The sequence below is a fragment of the Artemia sp. Qi Xiang Cuo genome, chromosome 18 (genome assembly GCF_049724085.1).
Source record: "Artemia sp. Qi Xiang Cuo chromosome 18, ASM4972408v1, whole genome shotgun sequence".
In the NCBI taxonomy this organism is placed as follows: Eukaryota; Metazoa; Arthropoda; class Branchiopoda; order Anostraca; family Artemiidae; genus Artemia; species Artemia sp. Qi Xiang Cuo.
This window is the reverse complement of record NC_142811.1, coordinates 51,127,983-51,155,517: the sequence shown is the minus strand read 5'-3', so window position 1 is coordinate 51,155,517 and position 27,535 is coordinate 51,127,983. Positions and strand designations below refer to the sequence as shown.

Below are 27,535 nucleotides of genomic sequence, written 5' to 3'. Positions count from 1 at the left end.
GTAAGAAAAACTTTCAGTCTATAACATAAAGTTCATTATCCATACTTCATAAAACAATACATGTTTTTCAGGAACGTTTGTTTTTCGATGAGCAAAAAGCTGTTTTTAATCAGCCGACTTCGCCTGAAAAAGCCATAATGAAAGAAGTATTGTACCAATGACTCCAAGCGGCCCTAAGGGACTACTCTTTTCTTTCTTAGTGGCTTAAGATCATGAGGAAGGTTTAACGGCAATTTCCCCAGTATTCGCACCAACATAATCAAAGTCATAGATGGCGTTATTGTTAATTGCAGTTAAAGATGGTGACATGTTTTCTTTTCCATCAATACTGATGTATGCAGAATCAGCGGTGCCCTATCCTTTTTAGAAAAAAGAATAGAAGTTCTCCCGCGAATAAACTTGCATCAGTTCATTTACTTTTACGGTTTCAATTCCGTTTTGTCAATGTGTTCTTCGTTTTAATTCCATTATTTTCAAACACATAGGCAAAGCAATAGACTGAAGCAAAACATTTCTTTTAGTTCTTATAAAAACTGATTAGCACAATCGAAGATTAAGTTTAAGCTGTTTAATTGATATTAAACAAAGCATAAATAATATGGTATAAACTGTATGACAGCAAATAAATGACATAAATTGGCACAGACATTGACACAAAATAAAGAGTTTATACTCGTAGGAACATAAGTGTGTGTAGAAGTAAAGTTTATACTCGTAGAAACATAAATGTGCCTAATGGATCTGAAATCGCCCATATTCTGTTATTTTGTATTTTGGAACTGCTCTGAATTTTTATATGTATGGATTTTTTATGTTTGCTGAAAGTCAGAAAACCATTTCTTATATAAAACAGATTCATACCCCAGTATGGATTTTTCTATGTCTAATGAAATGAGAACTGCGTGAAAACTTTTTCTTAAATGTAGTACATTCATACGGTTTTTCACTTTTATAGATTTTCCTATGTCTGTTCAAAGGAGAACTGCGTGAAAACTTTTTCTTGCATATAGCACATTCATATAGTTTCTCTCCAGAATGGATTCTTGTATGTCTATTCATATCAGAAGTTCTAGAGAACTGTTTCTTACATGTAGTACATTCATGCAGTTTCTCTCCAGAATGGGTTCTTGAATGCAAAGTTAAATTTGAACTACTTGAAAACTGTTTCTTACATGTAGTACATTCATACGGTTTCTCACCAGTATGGAGTCTACGATGTTTGTTCAAATGAGAACTTCTTGAAAACGTTTTCTCACATGCAGTACATTCATAGGGTTTCTCACCAGTATGGACTCTTCGATGTTCATTCAAATCAAAACTTTGTGAAAACTTTTTCTCACATGTAATACATTCATACGGTTTTTCACTTGTATGGATTCTTCTGTGTCATAGTTCAAAGCAGAACTTCTTGAAAACTTTCTCACATGCTGTACATTCTTAGGGTTTTTCACTAGTATGGACTCTTCGATGTTCGCTCAAATCAGAACTTAGTGAAAACTGTTTCTCACATGTAGTACATTCATGGAGTCTTTCACTAGTATGGGCTCTTCGATGTTCGTTCAATTGAGAACTTCTTGAAAACTTTTTCTCACATATCAGCACATTCATACGGTTTCTCACCAGAATGGACTCTTCGTATGTCTGTTCATATCAGAAGTTCTGTGAAAACTGTTTCTTACATGTAGTACATTCATGCAGTTTTTCTCTAGAATGGGTTCTTCTGTGTCTAAGTTCAATTCAGAACTACTGTGAAAACTGTTTCTTGCACATAGCACATTCATACAGTTTCTCTCCAGAATGGATTTTTGTATGTCTATTCATATCAGAAGTTCTTGGAAACTTTTTCTTAAAAGTAGTAGATTCATACGGTTTCTCTCCAGAATGGATTCTTGAATGCAAAGTTAAACTTGAAATACTTGAAAACAGTTTCTTACATGTTGTACAATCATACTGCCTCTCACCAGTATGGAGTCTACTGTGTCTGTTCAAATGAGAACTTTTTGAAAACTGTTTCTCACATGTTGTACATTCATACGGTTTCTCACCAGTATGGATTCTACGTATGTTCTATTCATATCAGAAGTTCTTGAAAACTGTTTCTTACATGTAGTACATTCATGCAGTTTCTCTCCAGAATGGGTTCTTGAATGCAAAGTTAAATTTGAACTACTTGAAAACTGTTTCTCACATGTTGTCATTCATACGGTTTCTCACCAGTATGGACTCTACTGTGTATGTTCAAATGAGAAATTCTTGAAAACCGTTTCCCACATGTAGTACATTCATACGGTTTCTCACCAGTATGGACTCTTCGATGTTCTCTCAAATGAGAACTTTGTGAAAACTTTTTCTTGCAGATAGTACATTCATGCGGTTTCTCTCTGGTATGGATTCTTGCATGTGTACTCAACTTAGTTTCAGATTTTACTATTATATTAGACGGCTCAATACAGCGAAACGGTGGGGAAGCATAGACTCCTAAAATAGAAAGCATATAAAAGCAGTAGAAAACATATAAGATTTTAGAAATACTGTTAGCTATAAATTATTTTCTAGCTTACGAGGTTTCATAATTTCAACTCCAGAACAACACAATATTTTTAGGAATTGATAGAAACCTTAATCAGACTAGACAATTAAAGGCAGCGCTTTTATGTTGCCAAAGTAATAAGCCATGTGCCTCCCATGTACTACTTTTCTCAGCCACTTCTTACAAAAAGGGCGTTAGTAAAAGCTTAGGATTGGGTTCAGTAAATTGGAAATTAAAAGTTATAGCACTCATGCAAAGGGTTGAAAGTAGTTGGAGTTCTCCTCCCATTCATCTTTTTCCTATCTCTGTAAACCATATACAGAGGTATACAATCCTCCCCATATCATATCGAAATTCTCTAATAGTCATTTTGTCGAACGTTATCAAATGTCCAATAAATAAGATTCTGACCATATTTGTTTTTATTTGTCACAACAACATAAATAACGTAACAAGATAATTACATCACAAGGTTAATCAATTTTACTAAATAACATTTATCCAAAAAACAGTGGGACAACACACCCAATCTAAATGGTCTGAGTGTAATTTGCATATTTGCTGAAAATGGTATCTCTTTTAAATAGCACGATTTATGTGCGCTGGAAAATCAACAACAACAACAAAGTAAATTATGGTAATAATTGCAAATGATAAAAAAAATTCATTATTGACAATATATATTGACACTTCAAAATTCACTGTCAATTTATCGAAATTTTAATCAGGCACAAATGAGGACTGCCTGTATGGTGTTTAGGAGAACGGTATATATACTCTTATAATTTTAAACTTTACTTTTTAATCGTAAATCAGTTAAATTAAATAATCTGTCCGAAGTGCTTGTTTTATTTTTTTCATCTAATACATATCTGATTATTTGCGAATTTGCGTCCAGGCAAAAAGGTTTTTGGACCAAAAAGCTTATTGTTCTTTGGTCCAAGCTTTTTGGACTAGACAAAAAGCATATTGTTCAAGTTCCTCTTGGTCCAAAATCATACGATATTAAGTTTAAAACTGATGAAGAAAAATTAATTATTAAACCCGTATTTAGATCACTAGCACCCTTCTCTGTACGAAAACAGTGTGCTTTCTTAGCCCAAACACGATTCCTGAAAATTTCAAGTTTTTGACGGTTTTTTTCTCTTTGGAAGGTTTGCTTCACATTATTCTTGCACAATTTGCACTCAGGAAAGGAACTTACTGTTGTCTATTTGATTTTATTCAATAAACATTATTTGTACTTTTTTCAAGCCGGAAAATAATATTTGCTGGCTGACAATAAACTAGCTCCCACCATAAAAAATGTGAGATTTTGTATTTTTGCCATAAGGAAGACCACAGATTCGTGTTCTTTTTTCCAGAGGTAATCCTATCAAACCTATGGCCTTAAACGAAAGGGGGAGGGCGCATTCAAATGGAACTCAAAAAGTTTTAGTACCCTTTTTGAGTGAAAAAAGATTGGATGGCAACTAGCCCCCTTCACATGCACTCTTTTTCCATAGAATCACCCAAACAAAATTTTGAGATAACCATTTCGTTCAGCATAGTTGACAGGTGCAATAACTATGCTTTTGGGGGTAATTTGACCCCTCTCCCAGTCCTTAGGGAAAGCGCTATAAAATATGAGATTTGCCCATTGTTTAAGCATAGTATATGTTATTGGAGGGGTATTTAATTCTGGGAGTTGGTTTCCAAAGGGAGAATTTTCTGTAAGGTGAGATGTTTCAGAGGGTAAATTTCCAGGGAGAAATTTAGACTGGGGGATGTGTCAGAATTTCTATACGATTTTTTTAGCATTTGTCCTCAAAACAAAATTCTTTTTAAGATTACCCCTCCTCCCCCCCCCCCCTTCCCTGGCTCATCTTCATAGGAATACCTTGTTGATTAGGGGTAAGAATAGTCCAGTGCTTTCAAATCTATCATTAATCACTCGATAAATTTATTTTCTACATAGTATGAATTCTTGAAATTTTAACATATTTCACGAGGCTATTGGAACATGTAAAAAAAAGCTTTAAAAGACACAGTTTCAACAACACAGAACAAAAATAATAGAATTTGAACATCACTGAAAAATAATTACACCAAACACAAGCAACCCATGATATTTGCACATTTGTTTTAGCTACTGTATTTTTACGTTTGAATTAAATTAATATCTCAACTAATAGGCACCTATTTATGAACCTTCTATTGGAAATTGTAAAATCTCCTGATTGTTTAGACTAATCTCTGTTCAAACGTCGACGTAAACAATCTTTGATAATGGTTCATTTCTATGGACTGTATTTTTGTTCAGGGACGATTGGTATACTGCATGGTCTCTGAGAAAGGGTAGCTATATGCATATATACATTTTCAATATTCTTCAGTGTATGCTCATTAATATTTTGGTCCTCTTCGGGTCCAAGCACTGGGATGTGAATTACACTTATTAATATACAAATTATTAATATCACTAATAAAAATACTAAATAGCCTAAACTAATAACTAATATATTAATTATTAGACCATACAATAGCAGGTAAAAAGTTAAATTTCAAGCGTAAAACAAACATGAATCACTACCAATCAATAAATGAAACCCAAAACAGAGACTAGAATAAATGATTAAGTCAAACTTAGAACGAACAGAAATTACGCTAAAAGGATGACAGCTAACACCATATATGCCTTTTAAAAATCAGGATCCGGGCTGGTTTTTCGGATGTCCCTTTTTATTTATTTTCATTTTTTTCAGTCAAGAAACACGAATATTTTAGAGTAGTCTAACAGTACAAACGATTCCCATCATGACACTTCAATTCAATCCTTTTTCTCTTTTTTGTGTCACTTTTGTTTTAGGTTTTTTAGAATAATATAGCCTTTGTCAATTTTCAAGGTTCCAAATTATTCTTAAAATATTTTCATGTTTCTACATTGACTATTATTTTACTGTTCAGTGCAAATGTAACTATTTAAACTGACAAACATACACACATCTTATTTTGTTTACCAAAAATATATGTAGACTCTTGATGTTTAAAAACATACCTTCGTTCTTGCAAGTAGTTACATCCAATTTAGGAGAGTCGAAATCGTTTTCAAATTTTACAGCTATACTGGGTGGAATGATCAAAGTATTATCCTCCTGCTTAGATGATACATCACAATTTGTAATCCCTATAACCTGTTCCTCTTCGTTTGGAAATAAATCTTCAATTTCTGAAATAAAGTCACAAATAAATTTACAATCAGAACCAGCATAGTAAAACAAGCCTGTCACTCCTCTGAAACAACAAATTTTAACATCTTAACAAATTAATTTTAGCATTTTAAAAAAATTTAATAGCTTAGGTGATACAGCTAAATTTATAATCCTGAAAACCTGATCATCTTCAATTGAAAATAAGTTATCCGTTTCTGAAATAAAATTGCAAATAAATTTAAGGTCATAACCAACATAGTAGAACAAGTCTGTCACTCCTCTGGACCAACAAATTTTAACATTTCAAATTTCTTTAAAAGATTTAAATTTTCTATATGGGGTGAATTGTCAAAATTACGAAAAAGTTTCTATACGGCACTTTGGACATGAATACAATATCTGTCAAAGACATACTTTCAAAGTTAGAGTAAAACTTGCAATTTCCAGCTCACTGAAAAATAATTTCATGAAACAATAGAAATAAAAATTTTTTGAATTTTTATTAACTTCTCATTTTCCAAAAGTCTAAAGTTCTTTCATCAATAGCTTCTCATTTCCCCGTTTTCAATATATAAAATTGAATGTGTGTTGGCATTGTATGCATCACTGTATGCATCACTACACATTTCATCCAATCAACAAAACACTGCAAAGAGTTTTTAACTACACGCTTACAAAGGTTTTAGGTATAGCCTACCCTCCCCCCCCCAAAAAAAAAAAAATCTGCTGTAGGGGGATTTTTCCATACTAAAATGAAATTTATTTGCATATCTTTTTCTGGCCTTTGGCATATGTAATAAAAATAAATTAATTAGGTAATTTAGCCTATATAAATATAGGGTATATATATAGGGTAAAGGTCAAATGTACTAAGTCTGGGATTAAACCTATATTGGAAAGCAAGACGTTGGAAAAGAATTTGAAAAATGTGCCTTTTTTTACATTTGTATTCCATGCAGAATTGTATATTCTCCGTGGATTTTTCTGTAAATTGATATAGCTGATGATGCTTGTTGGCTATGAAGTGTATCTTTAGAACATTGATGAAGATATCATTCAATGGTGCAATCCATGAATAATACATAATTTGGGCTAAATATTTACATATTAAGGGGGGGAGATTAGTGACTTATAAATGTTTAGGAATAATTTAAGTGGTAATATAATAATATTATAGTAGTAGCAAGTAGTAACTTTAGTGTTCTTTTTTTTTTTTTTTTTTTTTTTTTTTTTTTCTAGTGTTTACAATCACCCCTCCAAAAGGAACATTATAAAGTTTGAACACAACTTTTAATATTTCTAAAATACACACTTGTGTCATTCCTAACAGCAGTTAAAGTAAAGTGAAGCGCTTTAAGTAATAATGTAAGTAAGTATTTTAGAATTTCTAAAAGTAGTTTAAAAAATTTAATAGTGTTTCCGAGGAGGGCAATCTTTGCACCAGACTCACTGAAGATATCAAGCCGTCTGAGGCAAAAACAAGCAACTGCACACGCTTGTCCTCAACCCCAGTTCATTCAAGGCTTTATTTTTCACCTCCTCCAATGAAATTTCTGAACACTTTCTTCTTTTTACTTTTCACCTCATTAAGGGATGAACTGCTTTTCATCCTACCCCAACTGTTAATCTTTGGGTATCTATTGTCTGTAAAATGTGATCTAGCTATCTTAACCTCTCTTTCATTTCAGCTCTATAAAATCTAAGCCACCATTTTCTTTTTATAGTTTATTTTTTAAGTTTTCAAGTTTCTGTGTTAAAATTCAATAAAATAAATCCATATTTTATTCTTGCAAACACATTCTCTCATCAGCAGTCGCCAGCAGTAGAAAACGCCGAGTGTGTACGCTTCCATATAGCTCCATAGCTGTGTATTCCGAACCCGGACCAGGCATACCCTTCAGGCATACCATGTTGGAGGGGAACAGAATCCACAAGAAATGATGCAGACCCTAAAGTAGAAGAGGTTTTTTGCGTGGTATGGTCCTTTCTTATCTCTTTTTTCATCCTGCATTCAGAGACATTTAGCTTCTTTTTTTTTCCTTCTCCGTACAGTATTTCCTTCCTTGTCCTCTTACAACATTGTCTCGCGGAAAGACTAAACAATCTGCTGTGTTCCGTGTTCGGAATAGCTCTGTATTCCGAACCCGGATCACACAGACCCTTTTCTTAAGGGGAACAGGGTCCCAAGCTACACCTCCATCCTATATAGTCCTTCTTAGCCCAAACATGCAAATTTATCTACGTTGCTGGTTTCCTGGAAGAATAGGGGTGTAAAAATATTAGTAAAAGGTTGTTCCCAATCATTATTCTGCCTCAGATGAAGGAAAATGCCCACGTTATTGACCGCCCCTTTCGTGTTCATAAACCTACATTACATTTTCACGAAAGCTAGGGCTACAAGTTCAAAAGTGAGATCTTGTCAAGCAGGGTAATTGACCGTCCTCGGGTGTTATTGCTAGCACAAAGAGGTTGAGTATCCCTTTTGGACCTGTTGCATTGCGGCAATTAAATTTATTTTAAATGATAAAAAAAATTTCAAATTTCCTTTAAAAAAGAAGATAAAATAAGCGATAAATCTTACATGATTGAAATTAATTAAAATGTACGAAAAAATAAAAGAAAAAAAAACTACTGAGGGGGTTTTCTTTTCTTCTCTTTCTAATCTATGGTTATAGGGAAGCTGAAAAACAAATGATGAGATGCCAAACCAAGTTGACTGTGAATTTCAATGATCCTGAGGGTCCTGCTGCAACAAACTTCGCGGACGGACTGAAGATTCTGCAATGTTCCGCGTTCAGAATAGGCAACCATCTCTGCGTTAAAACAAACGAGCGTCTTTATACTGCGCAATGTTTACGCCACAATACACAATATGGTCAAATTTCAGATAATTATTGTGCTTCTTTTTTTTCATTATGGCCTTAATGCCCCAATGAAGGGGAATTGTTGGGAAGGGGATGAAGGAAGGAAAATCTATATTGAAAATCAAAATTAAAATGAATAAAATCTTGGACTGATGAGCATTCAGGCATTAATATCATTACACATCAAATATTCTGTTTAATTCATTAGTTCTTTCCAAGATTGTTCAAGACAAATATGGTTTTCACAACAAACAACAGTTTAGCTACTGTTCCCTTCCCTACAAAAGTAGAAACGCTACTACGAATTTAGCGCTTTACTAAAACGAATTAAATTACAAATATTGTCAATATTTTTAAAAATAAATATTCAAATGAACAAAAATCTTGGACTGAGGAGCATTCAGAAATAATATATATAAAAATAATCAGTTTAATATGTATCAAATGATCAGTTTAATTTAATTTGTTCTTTCCAAGACTCTTCAAGAAGTTTTCAGTAAAGGGCCAATGACAGAGTACGCTTTAGACTTTTACAGTTGGGGAAAGGGGTTGTAGCCAAACCCTTTTTCGCAGTAATTTTGTTTGTTTTGAACATGACTTGCACATCCAATTGAAGTCTTACTCGTATCAGATTTATTTATTCAGTTATGCTAATACCTGTTGTATGTTTGTTTGCTGTGTATATTTATTTGATTTCTGATTGTTTTGGGTTTCATTTATTCTTCAATAGTGATTTTAGGTCGTTTTGAGTTTTAAGTATTATAGGAATTTATTTCTGCTGATCTTAAGTTTAATATGGCCTTTACTTTTTTTGAAAAACTTCTTTTTTGGAAACTTTTTTTCTGTTTGCTTTTGATTGCAAAAGTTTTAAGTTTTTCAACGTTCCCTGTTTCAAAATCATTCTTTTTTCCACGTTAAAGTTTCCTCAAACTATCAAAACTATTATCAAAGTAAAAATATCAAAGGTGCGAAAGTATCAAAATTAACAAAGTAACAATAAGCAACTCCCATAATTTACAGCCCTTGCCCCTCAAAGCAAAGTCACCCTGTGAATCAGCAAATAAAAGTATGAAAGTAATCTTAGCCACAACAAGCAACTTGCATAATTCATAACACTCTTCCCGAGTACTTGGAATGGGGGATTTCAACCCTGGAAGCACAGTTATTGTGTCATTGGACAAATTTCAACAAAATGTCTATCTCAAAATTTCAACTGGATGCATTAGGAAAAGGGGTTGGGGGAGGCTGGTTGCCCGTTGATCACTTTTGACTGTTAGAAAAGGTGCTAGAACGTTCAATTCGCAATCAAATTAGCCCCCTCCAAAGCTAATACGACCACTCCTTCCACAAAAACCTTATATGTTAACAATGCACAACTTGCATAGGTTACAGCCCTTGCCCAGGGGGGCTTTAGAAAATTTATCAACCCCTCAGTTATAGTTATTTGACTTTTGGACTGTTTTGAACAAAATGGCTGTTTCAAAATTTTAATTAGATACATTTCAGAAAAAAAGTCGAGCGGGGGGGGGTACCCTTTGATCACTTTCGAATCTTGAAAAAAGGCACTAGAACCTTCAATTTCCAGTCGAATAAGCCTCCTCTAAAGTTTACACAACCACCCCTTCTGTAAAAATCTTATGTGTAAACAATGGGGAACTAGCATAAGTTACAGCCGTTTCCACGAGGGCTGGGGGATTTATCAAACCAACACTCATAGGTATTTTACTTTTAGAATTATAAAAAAACGGTTATCTAAAATTTTTATTGGAAGCATTTGGGAGGGGGGGCGTAGGGACTGGTTGCTTCGCGATCACTCTTGACTCTTAAAAAGAGAACTATAAATTTCGATTCCAAATAAAAGGTGCCTTCTGCGAAGTCTATACGATCACCCCTTCAATAAAAACCTTATATGTTAACAACAGAAAACTTGTACAACTTGCAGATCTTGCCCCAAGGCTCTGAGGGGTTGTGTCAACCCCGGAGGCATTGTTACAGGATTTTTAGACAATATTTTTACAACCCTTACATAAAAGCCTTATATCTCCCCAAGGCATGGCTTACAAACCTAGCCCCCAGGCTCTGGGAGTTTTTTCAACACTGGAGGCATTGTTATATCATCTTGGACTGTTCTGAACAAAATAGCTATCTCAAAATTTTGATCAGTTGCATTTGGGGAAAAGAAGGCGTCAGGGGAAGGAGGGATCCCTTTTAGCTCTTAAAAGGAAACTAGAACTTTCAATCTTCAATCAAATTAGCGTCCTCCAAAGTTTATACGTCTTCCATAAGCTTTATATGTCTCCGGGTTATAGCTAACGACCCTTGTCTCTGGCCTCTGTGGAGCTGTGTCGGCTCGGTGGCATTGTTATATGATCTATGGAAAATTTTAAATAAAATGGCTATCTGAAAATTTTTATCGGATACATTTGGGGAAAGGAGGGCATTGTGGAAGGGCTACTTGCCCTCTGATTACTTTAGACTTTTAAAAAGGAAACTAGAACTTCCAATTTCCAATCAAATGAGCCTCCTCCAAAGTTTATATGGCTACACTTTCCATATAACCTTATATGCCCCAGGCGGATAGCTTAAAACCCTCGCTCTGAGATTTGGGGATGTGTCAACCCCAAAGGCAGTTCTATATGATATTTAGACTATTTTTAACAAAATGGCTATTTAAAAATTTCGATTGGAAGCATTTGGGAATAGCAGGGCGTGGGGAGACAGTTATTGATTGATCACTTTTGAGTCTTAAAAAGAGAACTAGAACTTTCAATTTCCAATTAAACAACCATCTTCCGAAGTTTATATGACCATCCCTTCCATAAAATTTGCCCACGGGGCATAACTTACATCCTTTCCCCGATCCGTGGGGGGTTGTGTCTACCACAGAGGCATTATTTCATACCCTTTGGACTATTTTGAACAAAATGGCTATCTCAAAATTTTCGATTGGATACATTTGGGAAACGAGGACGTTAGGGTGGAGGGGAGTATTTGCACTCCAGGCATATTGATCAGATGCATTTGGGAAAAGAGATTAGGGGGAGGGGGCTAGTTGTTCTCTGATCAATTTTGACTCGTAAAAAGGACATTGGAACTTCTGGTTTCCAATTGAATGAGCCCATTCAAAATGCATACAACCACCCATTCCATATGAAGTGTCTGTGAAAAAAAAGAAAACAAATAATAAAACATTGAAGCGTAATGGCCTTTACAACAGACAACGCTATAGCGTTGTCTCTTATTATAGTTTTTTAACTAAACAAAAACAAATCTTTTTTGCCATTCAATAAAAAACAAGACAAATCACTGTAGTTCAGATACAATTTACTTAACAGTTTAAAAGCCTTGGCTACTTGTCAACAGAGTACTGAACACCAATTATAAACATGTCTCGCCTCTGTTCTATTGTGTGTATGCCTCTTGCATCAAATTCTATAAATTGATCTTGAAGCCACTTTTTTTTACCTGATTTTCAACTTCATTCTTGTATCGAAAATGTTATCTGGGTTAAGCCTCTTTCAGGGGTCCAAGCAAATGACCGTCTAATGGACAAGGTTAAGAAAGAAGGGATGATTAGGAAACATCTAACTTCCCAGTGTTCCCAGTGAAACATTTTCATGAGCAAAAGTCAAAAGTGCATGGCGTTTTATTCGAATGGAAAGGCTTACTTTTTTGTGAGCATATTACTATGCTACTTGTTCTTTTTGCCTCATTGATCTTCAGGAAAGTCACAATAGTTAAGCTCCTGTGAATTCCAGAATACTGCAAGAATGACTTAAGGCCTGCCATTTGAACAAAACGTTGTGGTCTCTTGACTAAAGGTTTGATTCTTCTACAAGAGAATGAGCATCAACATATGGCACTGGTAAAACAAGAAACTGCTTAAAACATGGGTGAGAGATTGCTCCAAATACCCCTACTGCCCTAACTTTTCCTTTCAGACATGCATTGGTTTGCACTCCTTAAAGAGGCTCTACACAGAAAACTAATTTGATCCAACAAAGAAGTTAAAAATCAGGCGCAAAAGTGGCTTTCAGACGAATCTAAACAATTTTATGCTAGAAAAATACATAAATTAGAACAATAATGGGATAGGTGCATAAATGTTGCCGAGGAATAAGTTGAATAGTAGCCAAAATTTTTAATTGACTTAAAAAATCGTTTCTAAGCTACAGTGATATGTCTCATTACTTATTGAATAACTCTTGTGCTTTGCTTGATTTTAGGAATCAATTTTCTTCTTTTCATTCCTCCTAGGGATATGTAAGCGGATTCTAATAATTAAATATAATATACCTGATAGAATATTAAAGTTGAAAAAGCTACACAGGAGGCTCTCAGGTAATGCTCTTGATGAACTTTCTCCTTTTAATTGTCTTGTTAAAAAAAAAATTATAGTTAAAGTTTTTGTTTTATCTATGTTTTGCATTTTTTTTTAATGTATTTAATTTATTTTTACTCCACATTCTAATACTTTTAGAGTATTTTTGTGGGTAATAAATAAATTGTATTATTATTATTATATAATTTAGTGTTACTCATCAAAAACTACAAGCCTGAGAAACTTTGCCTAATTTTCAAAAAAGGGTGAAACACCCCCAAAAAGTCAAGAAATCTTATTAAAAATCATTCCATCAGATTCAGTGTATCAGAGAACCCTTCTGTAAGGGTTACAAGCTGCCACCTGCAAAAATGTGTAATTTTGTAGCTTTTGCAGAAACACAGGTCATGGATGCATGTTCATTTCATTTTTTTTTCAGGGATGATTGTATCAAACCAATGGTTCCAAATTATCACAAGAGTCCTCATTAAACACAAAATGAAAAGTTCTAGTCCCCTTTTTAAGAAACCAAAAAGATTGGAGGGCAAAATTCTGAGAAAAGCCTTTTATTTAACATTGTTGAAATGTCCAATAGCTGTGCATTGGAGATAAAATGAGCCCTCAGAAACCCTAGGGATAGGCCTGTAATGGGCTAATGAAATTAGTCCGTTATTTATGTATAGTATTTGCTATTAGGAAGTATACACATTTTTTTAGAAGGGGGGTTTCTGCTAGGGAGGTATTTTCCAGGTGGAAAATTCTCTGTTTTACAGAAATTTTCTGTAAAAAATTTTCTGGGTACAATTTTCAGTGAGGATGGGATTGCCCTTAAAAATTTTCTGGGGGAGTAAGCAATTTACATGGGTGAAACTTTTCACAGAGGAATTTTCTGTACGGGAATCAAGTTTTCCATGGGGGGACAAAGAACGTTTTCTAGCATTATTTGAAAAGCATCCAGAAAATAAAATTACAAAAACAAGTTTTCTCAACTAAAAGTATGGAGCAACACTAAAAGTTAAAACTAACAGAAATTATTCCATTAATTAGGGGGGTTGAATCTTCCTTCCTCGATTCCTCTCGCATTATGCTTAAGTTTGACTTTTTGTCCCAATTCTTTAGGAATTACTCCTGAAACACAAGGGCCATTTTATTGAAATAAGAGGCTTTTTTAGAAGTACTAAAAAACTTTAGCGTCAAGAGCAAGGGATTTAGGAGGGGGCAACCCCACCCCCATAAAAATAATGAATAATTTTTACACATTCTAAGTTTTAATGTTGCTCCTTACTTTCCAGCAAAAAAACTTTTTTTTAATTTATCAAACAGTTCATGGTAACGAACTGTAAGTAAGGAGCGACCCGGCTCAATGGTAACCGAAACTCTAAAAAACTAAATTTTGATACCAATAGATACATCAAAAGAATATATGGTAGGATATATGGTAGGAAGAAGATATGGTAGGATCTCTCGATGAAGGAAGTTTTCATGGGGGAAGGGACATTGGTATGAAGGGGGCGCCGGATTTTCCATCATTATTAAAGAAAAAGATCAGAAATTAAATTTTTAAAAAACAAGTTATTCAACTGAAAGTAAGGAGCAACATCAAAACTTAAGACGAGCAGAAAATATTACGCATATGATTGGGTTCACCCCCTAGTCAATACCTCGCTCTTTAAGCCAAAGATTTTTTAGTACTTTCATAAGAGTTATTTATTCTAATTAACGGCCTTTGTGATTAAGGGGTCCTTTTAAAGAATTGGAACTAAGTTTGAATTTTAGCGTAAAGTGCGAAGTATTGGGTAGGGGGTGAACCCCCTAAAAAACCCATTTAAAATCTCTGTATACAGATGTTCGTTGCGTAAGTTTTTTCGTAAGTCACGCATATTCATTACTAATAAAAACGTTCTTCATTAAAATTATACAAGTTTCGAGAAAGGCATTTAACCAAATAAAAGTAAAATTAATACGCAAATTTTTTTTAATTATTCGTGTACGGTGAGCCAAAATCAAAACCTGCGTTAATTCAAAAACGTTCAAAAATTAAATAAAAAAACAAGTTTTTTTTAACTGAAAGTAAGGAACGACGTTAAAAGTTAAAACAAGCAAAAATTATCCCGTATATGAAAGGGGCTGTCCCCTCCTCAACACCTCGCTCTTTGCGCTAAAGTTTGACTTTCTCACAACTCTTTTAAGAAATAAAAAACTTTAGCGTAAAGAGCGAGGCGTTGAGGAGGGGACAGCCCCTTTCATATACGGTATAATTTCTGTTCGTTTTAAGTTTTAACGTCGTTCTTTACTTTCAGTTACAAAACTTGTTTTTTTATTTAATCTTCTATAAGGCTGAATCTTTACATAGGGTAACTTGAAACAAAGCATACAAATTATCCAGAGGAATTTCACTAATTAATCAAAGCTGCAAAAATTAATCATTACCATCATAGGTAATAATCAAATGATCCTACGTTCCCCCAAGAACAATTATACACAAAACAAAAGTCTTTTTAGGTAATATTTATTTGCTTTAGTATATTTTTCATCTAATAGAAGGAAGGATAGGATGTAGATTCTACTCATGATTACTTGGCTAAATTCTTGGAACTACTACTAACCTTGTTTAACTGTGGCTTCATCAAAAAGATCATTTGTATCCATTGTTTCACAGTCAAAATTAATCTTTGATTCTATCTCTTCTGCTAATGATCAAACCTCAACTTCTAAGACTCTATTTCCTAGAAGACAAAGAGTCAAAAAAGGGAATTTTCCAACTGGAAGCAAAAGTGCTTGATAGAAAAGTCATTTTGACATTTGCTGTGTGATAACCAGTTCTTTAATTCGTCTATATCCAATCCCACACTTGAGCACTGCAAGTTTTGCACCCATAAAAACCTGACACCAAACTAGAGCTTATTTTAAAGAACTTTATAGGCTACTAGTCAGTATTATGTTGAAAAAAAAGAAGACTTATCTAGAATAAACTAACAGATTAGTGATAGGCTAAAGGTGAGATAGAAAATATAAATTGAATATAAAGATACAATGGACAGAAAGACGAACCAATATTTGCTTTTAAAAGTCATAAATTAAGAAAAAGGGTTTATAGAAAAGTTGGCAGCTTCTGACCATCCCAAATAGAGATGATATGCTGCACTTATCAGGGAGCCAAGGCGTCACTGAAAAGCATAAAAGAGTTTGTGAAAATAAATCAGGAAATTGATCTAGTTAAAATAGGAACTAAAGTGGTTGAACACAAAGACTGCTAATTTTGTGGCGGTATTTCTGATTTAAAAATACAAATGTTTGGTAAGGACTCATTTGATTTATGTGGTGTGAATGCAACCTCTGAAACTGTTTCTTTCTGTTCCAGGTCTGATCATCTTTAATTCATTTAGTATAAATGGGAGTGTTTTGGGTTGTGTGCGTACTTTGTTCATGAATTTCTACTCATGACATCAAGCAATAGTCTTTTTGTGGCACACCATGAATCTTCTACTCATTGCATTAATGAAGGATCAATCACATAATGATGTTGGCAAGTTAAGGACACAAATGTCTGGTAGCCTTTTATGAAATACAATGCATCCAGCAATGAGAAACAACAGAGAAATGGGTTGTTTATGGATGTGTTTAGAACAGGGAGGGGGGGGGGATAAACATCTACAGTATCAGGATAGCTAATACTATATCTGAAAAGAATTTAAAAGAATGAATTAAGTGGTCTAGCCCACTTTATTTTGGAGTATTTTGTTCAGAACAATCATGCCTCTGCAAAGTTGCTCCAGATATGGTAAATTTATACATATTGATATAATTTAGTTAAAAAGAAAGTGAATACATTGCTTGACCCTTTTTTTATTGATTAAATTTTGAGCCGTTACAGGAGATAAAGGGGCTCAAAAAGCACAGAATAAACAACAGTTTGAAAATGTGTTTTTCTTAAAAAAAAGTGTCCCGTGAGAAAAGATTGCCATTTGTAGCTAATACAGGAAGGATAATGATTATTTTCAGTAGCCTAGTCTTGATAGTAAAGTTTTATTTTGAAATAAAATTTGCAGGAATTTTGAAAGAGACTGACCCCCCCCCCCAATAAGTGATGTCAGTTTTAGGCCTTTTCTGGCAAACAAAGTATTGATCAACAATTGCTAGAACAGATTTGTTTATCAACAATAATTTTTGCATGAACACAAATTGTTATTATTGTTGGAAATAAATCAATATTTTCAAAATCAATTGAACATTTCACTGTTTTCAATCAAACTCATGTTCACCACTATAATTTTAAGCGTTTCTAAATCTTTCCACTGTCTAATCAAATACTGCTTTCTCTATAAAACACAACAAGATTTCTTCTCTACCCTTTGGAGGGAAAAATGATAGGTAATTCAAACAAAAGTACCTTATAGTGTCTTAACAATATATACTGAATCTTAATGGCAAATTATTTTTTTATTATTATTTCCTGAATTGCAGAAACAAAATAGTCCACGATATCCATCCTTAAAATTTCCTGTATGGCTAGAGGCCTTTTCTGGTGGCATTGTTGATCAAAAGTGTTCAGATGAGACATTTGATCAATAATGTTGATGAAAATTATTGACAATTGAAATTGTTTTTTATCAATTTTTTTTTCAATCAAATCTAAGCAAGAAATTCCAAGGATGTATTTCATGAGAATTTTTTTTCTTTTTAACAATTTAGAAAAATAGTTAATTTGTCATCAAGGTTTTGTAGACGATGTATTGTTAACTTGATCTGTTGCCTAAAATAAGACATGAGAAGGTATTTTCTTTTGAGGTACCTATCTCTTTTCTCTCCAAAGGAAAGTGAAGAAATTTTGCTGTATTATAAAGAAAAATTCATAATTTTTCTTAATTGATGCTCCATTAAGTGTTGGTCTGTCTTTTGTCATAAATATTTTTTTTGTATCTTGAACGTTTTTCTTTTCTTTGGTTACTCTGCTCTTGTGAAGTTTCTAAGTTTTATGTACTCATGTATGTAGTGTATTAAAATAAAAGTTCTAAATAGGGATAAAATCCTTTTTAATAGACAGTGTATGGAAAATTCACAAAAAATACCAGATATTTCGGTCACATATAGTGACCAAAATATGTGGTATTTTTTGTGAATTTTCTATACACTGTCTATTAAAAAGGATTTTATCCCTATATTGAACTTTTATTTTATCGTCATGGAAAGGCAGTGTGGTCTCCAAAATTATCTATGTTGTGTATTATCTACTTTTTTCTTTATACTTCACAATTATCGTTTTTGTATATGATGTGGGTTAAAAATAAATTATTATTATTATTATTATAATTTGATCAGATTTATAAAAAGTGAATATTATAGAAGCAAACATGAGCTTAATTGGAAATAATAAACAATGTTCAATTCCTGTTTATGGTAAAATTCTACTTTAGCTACTTTTGGCCATCTTGGAAAGGGGTTAGGTTATAAAAATGAAACTTTCAGGGATGGGTCTACAGGTTAGTGGGTAAATTTGCAGGTGGCACTATAATTTAGCTAGGATGAAAGTAAAAATGTCATTTGATGCTTTTTTTGATGCTCTCTCATAATACAGTAATTGTTTCTGTTGCAAATTGCATCTTGAGCCCTTAAAGGGGCCCCAAAGGGATTTTATATGAATTGTGAAAGACCATAAAAAAAGCATCAAATAATGTTTTCACTTTCATCCTAGCTAAAATATATGACCCACTGAAAATTTACCATGAACTTTATACCCCCCCCCCCCCCACCCCCCTAATATACAAATATATGCCCTGAATTGGAATTAACCCTGAATTGTTGATGGCAAAGTTTTGGATTGCAAAATTCAGTGCTATTTTTGTCAACTGAATTTGAAAAACTTTAAACAGTAGGAAATCAGTTTGAATTCAGTTGCCTAATAAATGAGGTTTGAATTGTTATAAATAAGTATTTTTGGAATATATTACTCTTGAACAATTTATTTATAAACAGGTAATATGTTTTTAACCACATTTCAATAACTTAACTAGTGTTGATAACTTCTTTGTGTGGTCACAAAATGAAACACCTTTGGGACCTCTTTAAGGGCTCAAGATGCAATTTACAACAGAAGCAATTATAGTATTACGAAAGAGCATAAAAAAGGCATCAAATAACATTTTCACTTTCATCCTAGCTAAATTATTGTGCCACCTGCAAATTTACCAAAGTATGTCCCCAGAAGGTATTTTGAAGTACCTACCTCTACTCCTTCTCCCTGTAGCCTAAAGGGCCATGACCTTTAAAAATATGGGTGTTATAAAAGTGAAACCTTGCAAAATAGATCTTTGGCTTAAATGAAGTACAACAAAATTGTTTTCAGCTTCACAACTTTGCTCAATCCCAATTTATAAGATTTTAAAGATAAGCAAATAGATTTCCAAAATAAAAAAAAAATATTGATATGGCTTAAAATTCTATTCAATTAACTGGAATTACATTTTCAGAAGTAAAGCCAGAGAAAAAGAAACTGATAACTGAAAATTAAGGTAAAATACTGTTTGGTCAAAATTTCAATAGCCTACCAGTCATGTAGCCAAATTTAGCGGGGAAATTTACAATCGGGAGTGAATTATCTTCTCATATAATTTTCCCAGAACTGGGGTAATCATAATGGGTCTGAAGGAGTTGGGGTCCTCTTTGGGTTTATTTTGTTTTAATATAGGGATGATGAGTGATGTTTTCCAAGCAGACGGGAAGATAGAATTACTCCAGGCATTGTTGAAGAGAGACAAGAGTACTTTTTTAAACTCTATTGGAAGGTGTTGGAGCAAAGATGGATGGATCTGGTCGTGGCTGCAAGATGTTTTGGGTTTGATTGAATTGATTGCTTTATTCAGCTCAATCATTGTAAAATTTTGGAGTAGATGCAGGGACCCAGGCAAGTCAAAATGGGGTGCTAGGCTGATCTGAGGTGGATTATGAGGGGTGGTTTTGAATTTCTTCTCCAAAAAATCTGCAAAAAATTCCGCTTTTTCTTTGCTGGTTTCCAGCTGCTGACCATTTAAAGTTAGCTGATAATGGAAGGGGTTCTGTGTGGAAAATCTGCCATACATCTTTTCTAGAAATTTATGAATCCTTGACTCTTGTGTTTTGTGGGACACTGATAAGAGAAAGTTTTTGCATGCCTCTTCTTTTGCAAGTTTGATTGTTCTCTTAAGTTTTCCCTCTGCTTGTAGCTTTGCTATATATTTTCCAGTGGATGGATTTCTCTTGAAGGATCTGATGGCATTCCTTTTATTGTGCAAAGCCTCTTGGCAAGAGGATGTCCACCATGGCTTAGGGGTTTTGTTATTCCTCAGTGTTTTTGGGCGTTGGGACTGGGGTATGATACGTTTTGCAGCATCAAGAAGTAATGATGTGAGATTTTTGGAGAGTTGGTTTGGGTCAGTGGATAGTGAAGAGTAGTCATGGTTTGATAGAATGTGGGAGAAGTTTGGCCAGTCTGCTTTTTGCCACACATAGTGGGAAATGAAATTTCCCACTATGGAGTGATCAACAAAATGGTCACTTAGGAGGTCGTCTTTTCTGTTAACAGTAGTTTTATTTATTAAACTTGATGAGACTAATTGAAGATCAATAGTTGAATAACTCCCACTTCTTTTGCTGAAGTAGGTATTTAGGTGTCTAGGAGTCACTAGTACTATGTCGGTAAAATTGGTGAGGAATTCCTCTATGTATTTTCAAGCATTATTTTGAGGTGAATAACCCCAGATAGGACAATGGGCATTGAAGTCCCCAACAACAACTAGATTTGAATTTGAGAAGTTATAAGAAATAAAATTGAAAAAATTACATCCATTGTTATTACCATTTGGATTATATAAATTAATAACAGTGACCTCCATGTTTGCCAGCCACAACTTTACACCAATTGCATCAATGTCATGACTGAAATCAGGGAGGCTTATACCACAGAATTTGAGGTGTGATTGTACAAGGATGGCAACTCCACCACCAATGCTATTTGAAGATCTGTCTTTTCTTAGGACATCATAACCAGGAACTTTTAAATTAACTGATGAGCTTAAATAGGTTTGTTGGATGCATAGTGCGTTTATGTTATGTGAAGAAGTATACTTCAGAAGATCAGTAATGGTATAATCATTTAATGATCTCACATTCCATTGCAAAATTGTGGTGGATAGAGGTAACTGAGGGTTAGCCATTGATAGATAGATTTAGTTTATTGAGTATAGTGCTGAAATTTGTGTTGGCTGTGTCCTTAAGATTTTTTGGGAAGTAGGTATTAGCCATCTCTTCTAGAATTGAGGACTTTTGATCTTCTGTGAGGGATGTTCTGGAGAGTGAGTTGAAGTTGAATACGTAGAGGCGTAAGTTTGTAAGTAGATTTGGATTTTCTTCTGATGTTTCCTTTGGTGATTTTGATGAAGTTGGTTTTGCAGGTTTACTTATGGAAGATTCTGGGTCTTGGTCTCTGGCTGGAAGGGGGGGGGGGGAAGTCTAAGGTCTTGATTCCAGGGAATGTTTTTTGTGGTTGGGTCCTTGTAGCTTTTTGCTGTAGAGTTTTTTGATTAGGTTGTGTGTTTGATTCAGAGAATTCGGGTGTATCTGCATTGTGCACCATGAGTTTAATTTTTGCAAACTGAAATGGGATGTTTTCTTTTTCAGACAACCTGAGAGCCATTGATCTTGCCTTGTATTTTGGGCATACAGATCTGTTGTCAGAAGAATGGGGACCTTTCCAATTGATGCATGTTAATTTCTTGTTTGCACAGTTTGCTGTGTTTGAAGGATGGATATTTTAGCATAGGTTGCACCTTTTCAGGTTTGTTGTGCAGTGTTGTTTTGTGTGACCCATTATTAGACATATTTCACACTGTATTGGCTTAGCCTTGTACTCTTTGTAGGGCTTTATCTGGCCAAATAGGGATTTAGGTTCACTGAAGTTCTCTAGGGTGGAGTCCAGGGTGAAAAGGTAGGAGTTAGATGTGTATATGCCATCATTGTTGGGTTTTCCAAGTCTGGTGACTTTTGATACTGATATTTTTTGGCCTTTGCAGTTTATAAGGCAATCTTTTAAGTCAGTTTCAGGAATACCGTTAGGGATATTGTATATGACAATTTTTGTTTGGGCAGGTGGAGGGCGAATCCATTGCTTTGAATGGACCTTAATGCCTCCAAGGGAGTTAAGTGACAAAAGAGTTGTTTTTGCACTTTCAAAGCCTGCTTGAATAGATATTAAGATTGAACCATCTCTGTTGATGTTGAGGTTGAAATTAATTTTCAGAATTTTGAAGAGCTCAAGTCGAATTATTTGGATGTTTTTTATTTGGAACATAGTTTCAGGAGAGATATGCAGAATGTGGATGAAGTGCTCCTCTTCCAAAAAAGATGGGGGTGTCATAGAAACTGTCTTTAATGGGGAGAAACTGGTGTACCGTTTCCTCTTGGATCTTTTAGGAGTGACTGTTTTGAAGCCATTATCATGGTGATTTGAGTCCTCAGAGTGGACAGTGACCATGGTTTCATTGGAGTCTGAGTCCTCAGAAAGGTCACTTGGTAATGGAGAGATGGGGCCTAGCACTTGGTTATTGGTATCTCCCTTCTCAGGGGGTAATTTCATTGGGATCATGGTTGAGGTAAATTCCCCACTTTACATAAATAAAAATAATCAAGAAAACTTCACTTGATAGTCCTGTTTTCATAATTTTTTCAAATTCTCTAACACAATTATTTTTAATATTTTTCTTCTTTTCTTGATTTTCTGTTTTGTTTTTTATTTATTTCATAAGCATTAACCAAACTAGCTTCTTCTTCTATTTCACAGCAGGCGGGCTTTTCAGTAATACCATTTAGCCCTTTTCCTTTTGCTTCACTCTGTGGGCTACAGAGCTACTGGCTTGATTGCCTAGTATTTATTAGATATTTTCAGATATCTTTCAGTTGATCTTTCGACTCAAGGAGTTCAAATATAAGATGATAGATTTCGATTTCTATGCTCTGTGTGCAGGTATAGTTGGCTAGGCTCTTGGCTGATAGGGAGATTTTGTGGTGTTTAAAGCATTTTAACAGTTTACAAAGCAAGGTATGTTGTGCAGACTTCAGCATATTACATTCAAATAGGCAGTGGTCAATTGTTTCATTATTCATATTACAATACCTGCAAAGGGGGGACAGGGAAACTGAACCACTTGAATTAGGAAACTGGTACAAGAATGCAAGAAAGTTTAGTCCATTTGTTCCAGAACAAATTCTATGATAAATTTTAGAAAAATACTTATTGGGAAAGGAGGAAAGGCTAGGATTATCTTTATTAAACGTAGTATCTGATAGTCTTCTGCGGTAAATATCTCTAATGGGGATTGGTCTCCCTCTTGGCTGGTCAATATTTATAGCATTTTTTTCTATTTCATCAACTTGATGATTACCACTTATACCAGAGTGGCTAGGAATATACTGAAGATAATTTCTTATGCCAATTGAAGCAAGATTATCAATAATACTAAGACAATGATAAGTGTCAATGTCCAACTTATACTGAGGAGCTGAGGCCAGCAACTGAAGGCTTGATAAAGAGTCGGAATAGACTATAATATTTTTTTAATTAGCAATCAAAGGTTGGTTTTCCATAAGGTGTTCTAATGGCATGATTATGGCATTTAACTCAGCAGACAGTATAGATACATTATTATACAATCTCTCACCCATGGCAATTTTCAGGTGACGAAGGAAAGCACCACTTGCTACCTTCTCATTCATTTTTGACCCATCAACAAATATTTGGAAGCGGTTTTTATAAGTAATTGTATTAATTTCAGCAAATTTTTTCTGGACAAAAGCAATTTGGGTTAAATCTTTATTCCACTTTGAGAAATCAGTATTTATTATTGTAATTGATCAATTCCATGGAGGGGAATTTATATATCATTGATGAAATCACCTATATTCAGGCAGTTAAAGACAGCTTTCAACAATTCACCATCATTGACTGAAGAGAGTTTGCTTTGTGTTAGTTGGTCAATATTAGGGGTTAGCTTATGGGGCTTGAATATAGCAGATAAAGTTAGCAATTCTTTTTTATGGTTGAGAGTTGCCACAGGGCAAACAAAAAGAATTTGGTTGATGGTCTCATCATGGGTTTGGCATAGGTGGCAAAGAGAGCTTGTTACTGTTGGATTGGTTGTGTTTTGGAAATGATAAGTTTGGAAGTTAAGACCAGTAGCATTTGATCATATTCTTTGGTACATCTTTGAGTCTTTCCAGGATGCAAATGGAGAAAGGTTTACTTTACTTTTTTACTTTCGGTGGGAACCAGACGATGAACTGTCCTGCCCGGCACCAAAGGATCTTGGGATGACTTCCGACGACCACTTGGACCTGTCGGCTGCAGCTTCTCTGGCGATCTTCAGCTAGTCTTTGTCTCATATCCGACCGCGTCTCATGAAACCTCCCCATCGTTCTGGGTCCTCCTTGAATTTTTACCACAGGTTCTTCTTTTGTCTTCCTGGCTTACGTTTCCAGGAGGGGGCTGGTTCGCAGACAAGGACGTCTCGACATATCGTGCCTTCGGGACGGCGCAATGTGTGGCCGAGGAGCTTCAGGCGACGTCTTTTAATGATAAGCAATAGCCCTTCTAATTGACCACAGCGACTCCTTACTTCACTATTGGAAATCCTGTCCCATCTCTTAATGCGGAAGATGTAACAAAGGCAGCAGTGGTCAAACACGTCCAAAGTTTTCACATCTTCAGTCTTGATCAGCCATGTCTCGCAAACATACAGAAGTACTGCTCGAACAGTTGCACCATAGATTCTGAATTTTGTTTTGGTTGAGATCTCCCGTCTGGTCCATAATATTTTTTTCAGACTAGTAAACACTCCCCAGGCTTTTGCTATGCGGGCAGAGATATCCCTTTCAGCTCCGCCATCAGGTGTTATGATAGAGCCAAGATACTTGAATTCCTCAACGCTTTCTATTGGCTCACCGTCGAGGGTAACTTGGCAAGAAGCAGGTTGGTTGAGAGCCAATACTTTAGTCTTTGCGCCGCTGATGGCCAGTCCGATGCGCTTTGAGACCTCATAGGTATCGTCGATCATGCCTTGTAAGCTGTCGGCGGTAGTTTCCAGCTCAGCAATATCGTCTGCGAAGTCCAGATCTGTCAGGGCCTGGAGGAAACCAGCTATTTGTCCGAAGACTATTTCGCTGTGGTTTCTCATTGCATTATACATGATCCAGTCTATCGCGTAGTTGAATAATATAGGCGAAAGGGGGCATCCCTGCTTTACCCCAAACTCCACTGGAAACTTAGGGGTGTCATTGCCGGAAACACGGACGCAAGTCTCTTATGTGTCCTTATACGCACTTCAGAGTATCTCAATGATATCCTGTGGCGCACCGTCTTCAGCCATAATTCTTCATAGCTCCTCTCTGATGAGAGAGTCGAAGGCAGCTGCAAAGTCAATAAAGGCGATAAGAAGGGGTAGATGAAACCTGCTGAACTGCTGAAGGATGAGGTGAATCGTCAATATCTGTTCTGGACAGCCTCTTCCTGGTCTGAAGCCTGCTTGTTCAGGCAGGTTACCTTGTCTCGAGTGTCTTTGAATCGATTCAAAAGAATGACGCAGAAGATCTTCATGGCATGGTCGATCAGGGAGATACCTCTATAGTTTCCGCAAATGGCCTTATCTCCTTTTTTGTATAGCGGAACGAGGACTGATACTTTCCAGTCTTTTGGGAAGGTCTTCGTCGTCCAAACCTGGACAAAAAGGTCGGTTAGGCGGCATAGTAGAGTTGGTGAGGCCTTGAACATTTCAGAAGGGATCCCATCCTCTCCAGGAGTTTTATTGTTTTTCATGCACTTCAGCGCTTTTTGTACGTCCGCAATACTTGGCGGATCGAGGTTTACTGCGTAGGGCTCTCTAGCTGCACTCGAGAAGGCAGGTAGATCGCACGGGGGTTTGACAGGGTTCAGTAGCTCAGAAAAATGCTCTCGCCAGCGTTCCATGCGTCCTTCTTCTGTTCGGATGAGTTCTCCGGACTTATCTTTCAGTGTGTCAACCGTTACAGGATCTTATCCAGTCGCTTCTTTAAGTAGTTTGAACATTTTCCTGCTGTTGTGGCGCCTGGACGCGTGTTACAACTCATTCGCCAGATCTGACCAGTACTGTTGTCTGTCCCGTTTCAGTGACTGTTTAACTGCTTTGCGGGCTACTTTTAAGGGTTCTTTTGCACCTCCCATGAGCGGTCGCTTCTTCTCCACTAGTTCTATGGTGTGGTCAGAGATCCAGGCTCGCTGTTTTTGTTTTGTTTGGCCAAGCACCTCCTCAGCTATGTCCTGTGTCGCAATTTTTATCTGCGCCCATTCTTCATCGACGAGTGAGAGACGATTCAAGGCATCGAACCGGTTGCTTAGCTTTAACTCGAAGTCGGCTTTGATTTCCGGGCATCTTAGTTTCGAAACATCGAAGCACTTCCCTGCCTTCTGTCGCTTCTGTCTACTAAGGCGGTGACGGACTTTGCAAGTGAGGAGATAGTGGTCGGATCCATTTAAAGATCCTTTGTCTGCTCCTCTGTATACCCGGGCATCTGTGCATGAGCTCCTCCATCTTCTGCTGACTAAGATGTGGTCGATCTGGGCTGTTGTTACGCCGTCGTTCGAACGCCATGTAACGAGGTGGAGTCTCTTGTGCTCAAAGAGAGTGTTTGTGACGCATAGGTTGTTATATCTGGCTAGCTGTAAGAGCCTTTCTCCATTGATGCATCTGTCACCAACGGTGTGGTGGCCAATAACTGCTGCTGTGTCGGGGCTACTCTGCCAAGCCGGGCGTTCCAGTCTCCAGCTACAAAGAGTATGTCACGCCTTGGTGTCTTGTCGATGATTCTTTGTAGGTCATAATAAAAGGCATCTTTGACCGGGTCACTGCTGTCCCTTATCGGGGCGTACACAGCGATTATGGCTAATTGGCTAATGTGGCCTCTCAGTGTGATTATGGCGATCCTTGGTGACACTGTCTCCCAAGAGGTGACGCATGATGCAGTAGAACCGTCTATTAGGAACCCAACTCCTTGCTGGCCGGAACCATCATTAGGACCTGAGTTATAGAAGTAGAAAGAGTCAGGTTCGGACATGCTCAATTTTCTGGTCAGATCATCATTCAGTCTCGTTTCTGATAGACAAGAAATGACGATTTAGTACTTCTGTATCTCCTATGAAAGGAGCCATAGTGCAGATTCCGGCTTGCAGCTGAAGACATTCCACGCGCCAATATGCAGATTTTTCTTGATCGGGCGGCTTGCATACTTGTCGGGCCAGGCACCACCCTGACCTGGTCCGCGTCGACTACCGTGAACGCCGTAAAAGTAGTTTTTCTCTGCATTCGGTCTTCAATATCCATTGGTGTTTCATGGGAATTGACTTGACCAAAGGCTCCCCAGACCCTTGGCGCCCCGTTGCGTTAGCCATTCTATTTGTCGGGCTAGGCTACTAATAGAATGTTACACCACTCCACCGCTGTGAGGTGCAACTTAGGGCTCTCCTCCCGGCTCGCTAGGGACGGGGGCGTGAATCCTCGCTCCGAGACCCCAACCATAGCTTGGGAGCACTCGTGCTTATATCTTTTACTGGGAAATGCCTTCCAGATATTAT

The 27,535-nt window shown here is 36.0% G+C and overlaps 2 protein-coding genes across 2 annotated transcripts; both read right to left on the bottom strand.

The window, feature by feature from the left end:
* Positions 1 to 210: 210 nt before the first annotated feature.
* On the bottom strand, positions 211 to 15,632 carry LOC148941617 (uncharacterized). Its single transcript, XM_089104212.1, has 5 exons — positions 15,513 to 15,632; positions 5,568 to 5,738; positions 2,279 to 2,478; positions 2,046 to 2,195; positions 211 to 354 (listed from the first exon to the last, which is right to left on the bottom strand). Exons 1-5 carry the CDS (start codon positions 15,553 to 15,555, stop codon positions 211 to 213), a joined length of 708 nt encoding a protein of 235 aa, XP_088960338.1. The 5' UTR covers positions 15,556 to 15,632.
* Positions 15,633 to 26,619: 10,987 nt separating this feature from the next.
* LOC148941616 (protein CFDP2-like) lies at positions 26,620 to 27,018 on the bottom strand. The gene has a single exon (XM_089104211.1). It carries the CDS (start codon positions 27,016 to 27,018, stop codon positions 26,620 to 26,622), a length of 399 nt encoding a protein of 132 aa, XP_088960337.1.
* Positions 27,019 to 27,535: the final 517 nt, after the last annotated feature.

Coding starts and splice junctions, on each gene's coding strand:
- LOC148941617 (XM_089104212.1), bottom strand. CDS start 15,555: ATGGATACAAATGATCTTTTTGATGAAGCCACAGTTAAACAAG. Junction 2,479..5,567: donor AACTACTTGCAAGAACGAAG/GTATGTTTTTAA, acceptor TTTCTATTTTAG/GAGTCTATGCTTCCCCACCG. Junction 2,196..2,278: donor GTGAGAAACCGTATGAATGT/ACTACATGTGGG, acceptor ACCGTATGAATG/ACAACATGTGAGAAACAGTT.
- LOC148941616 (XM_089104211.1), bottom strand. CDS start 27,018: ATGTCCGAACCTGACTCTTTCTACTTCTATAACTCAGGTCCTAATGAT.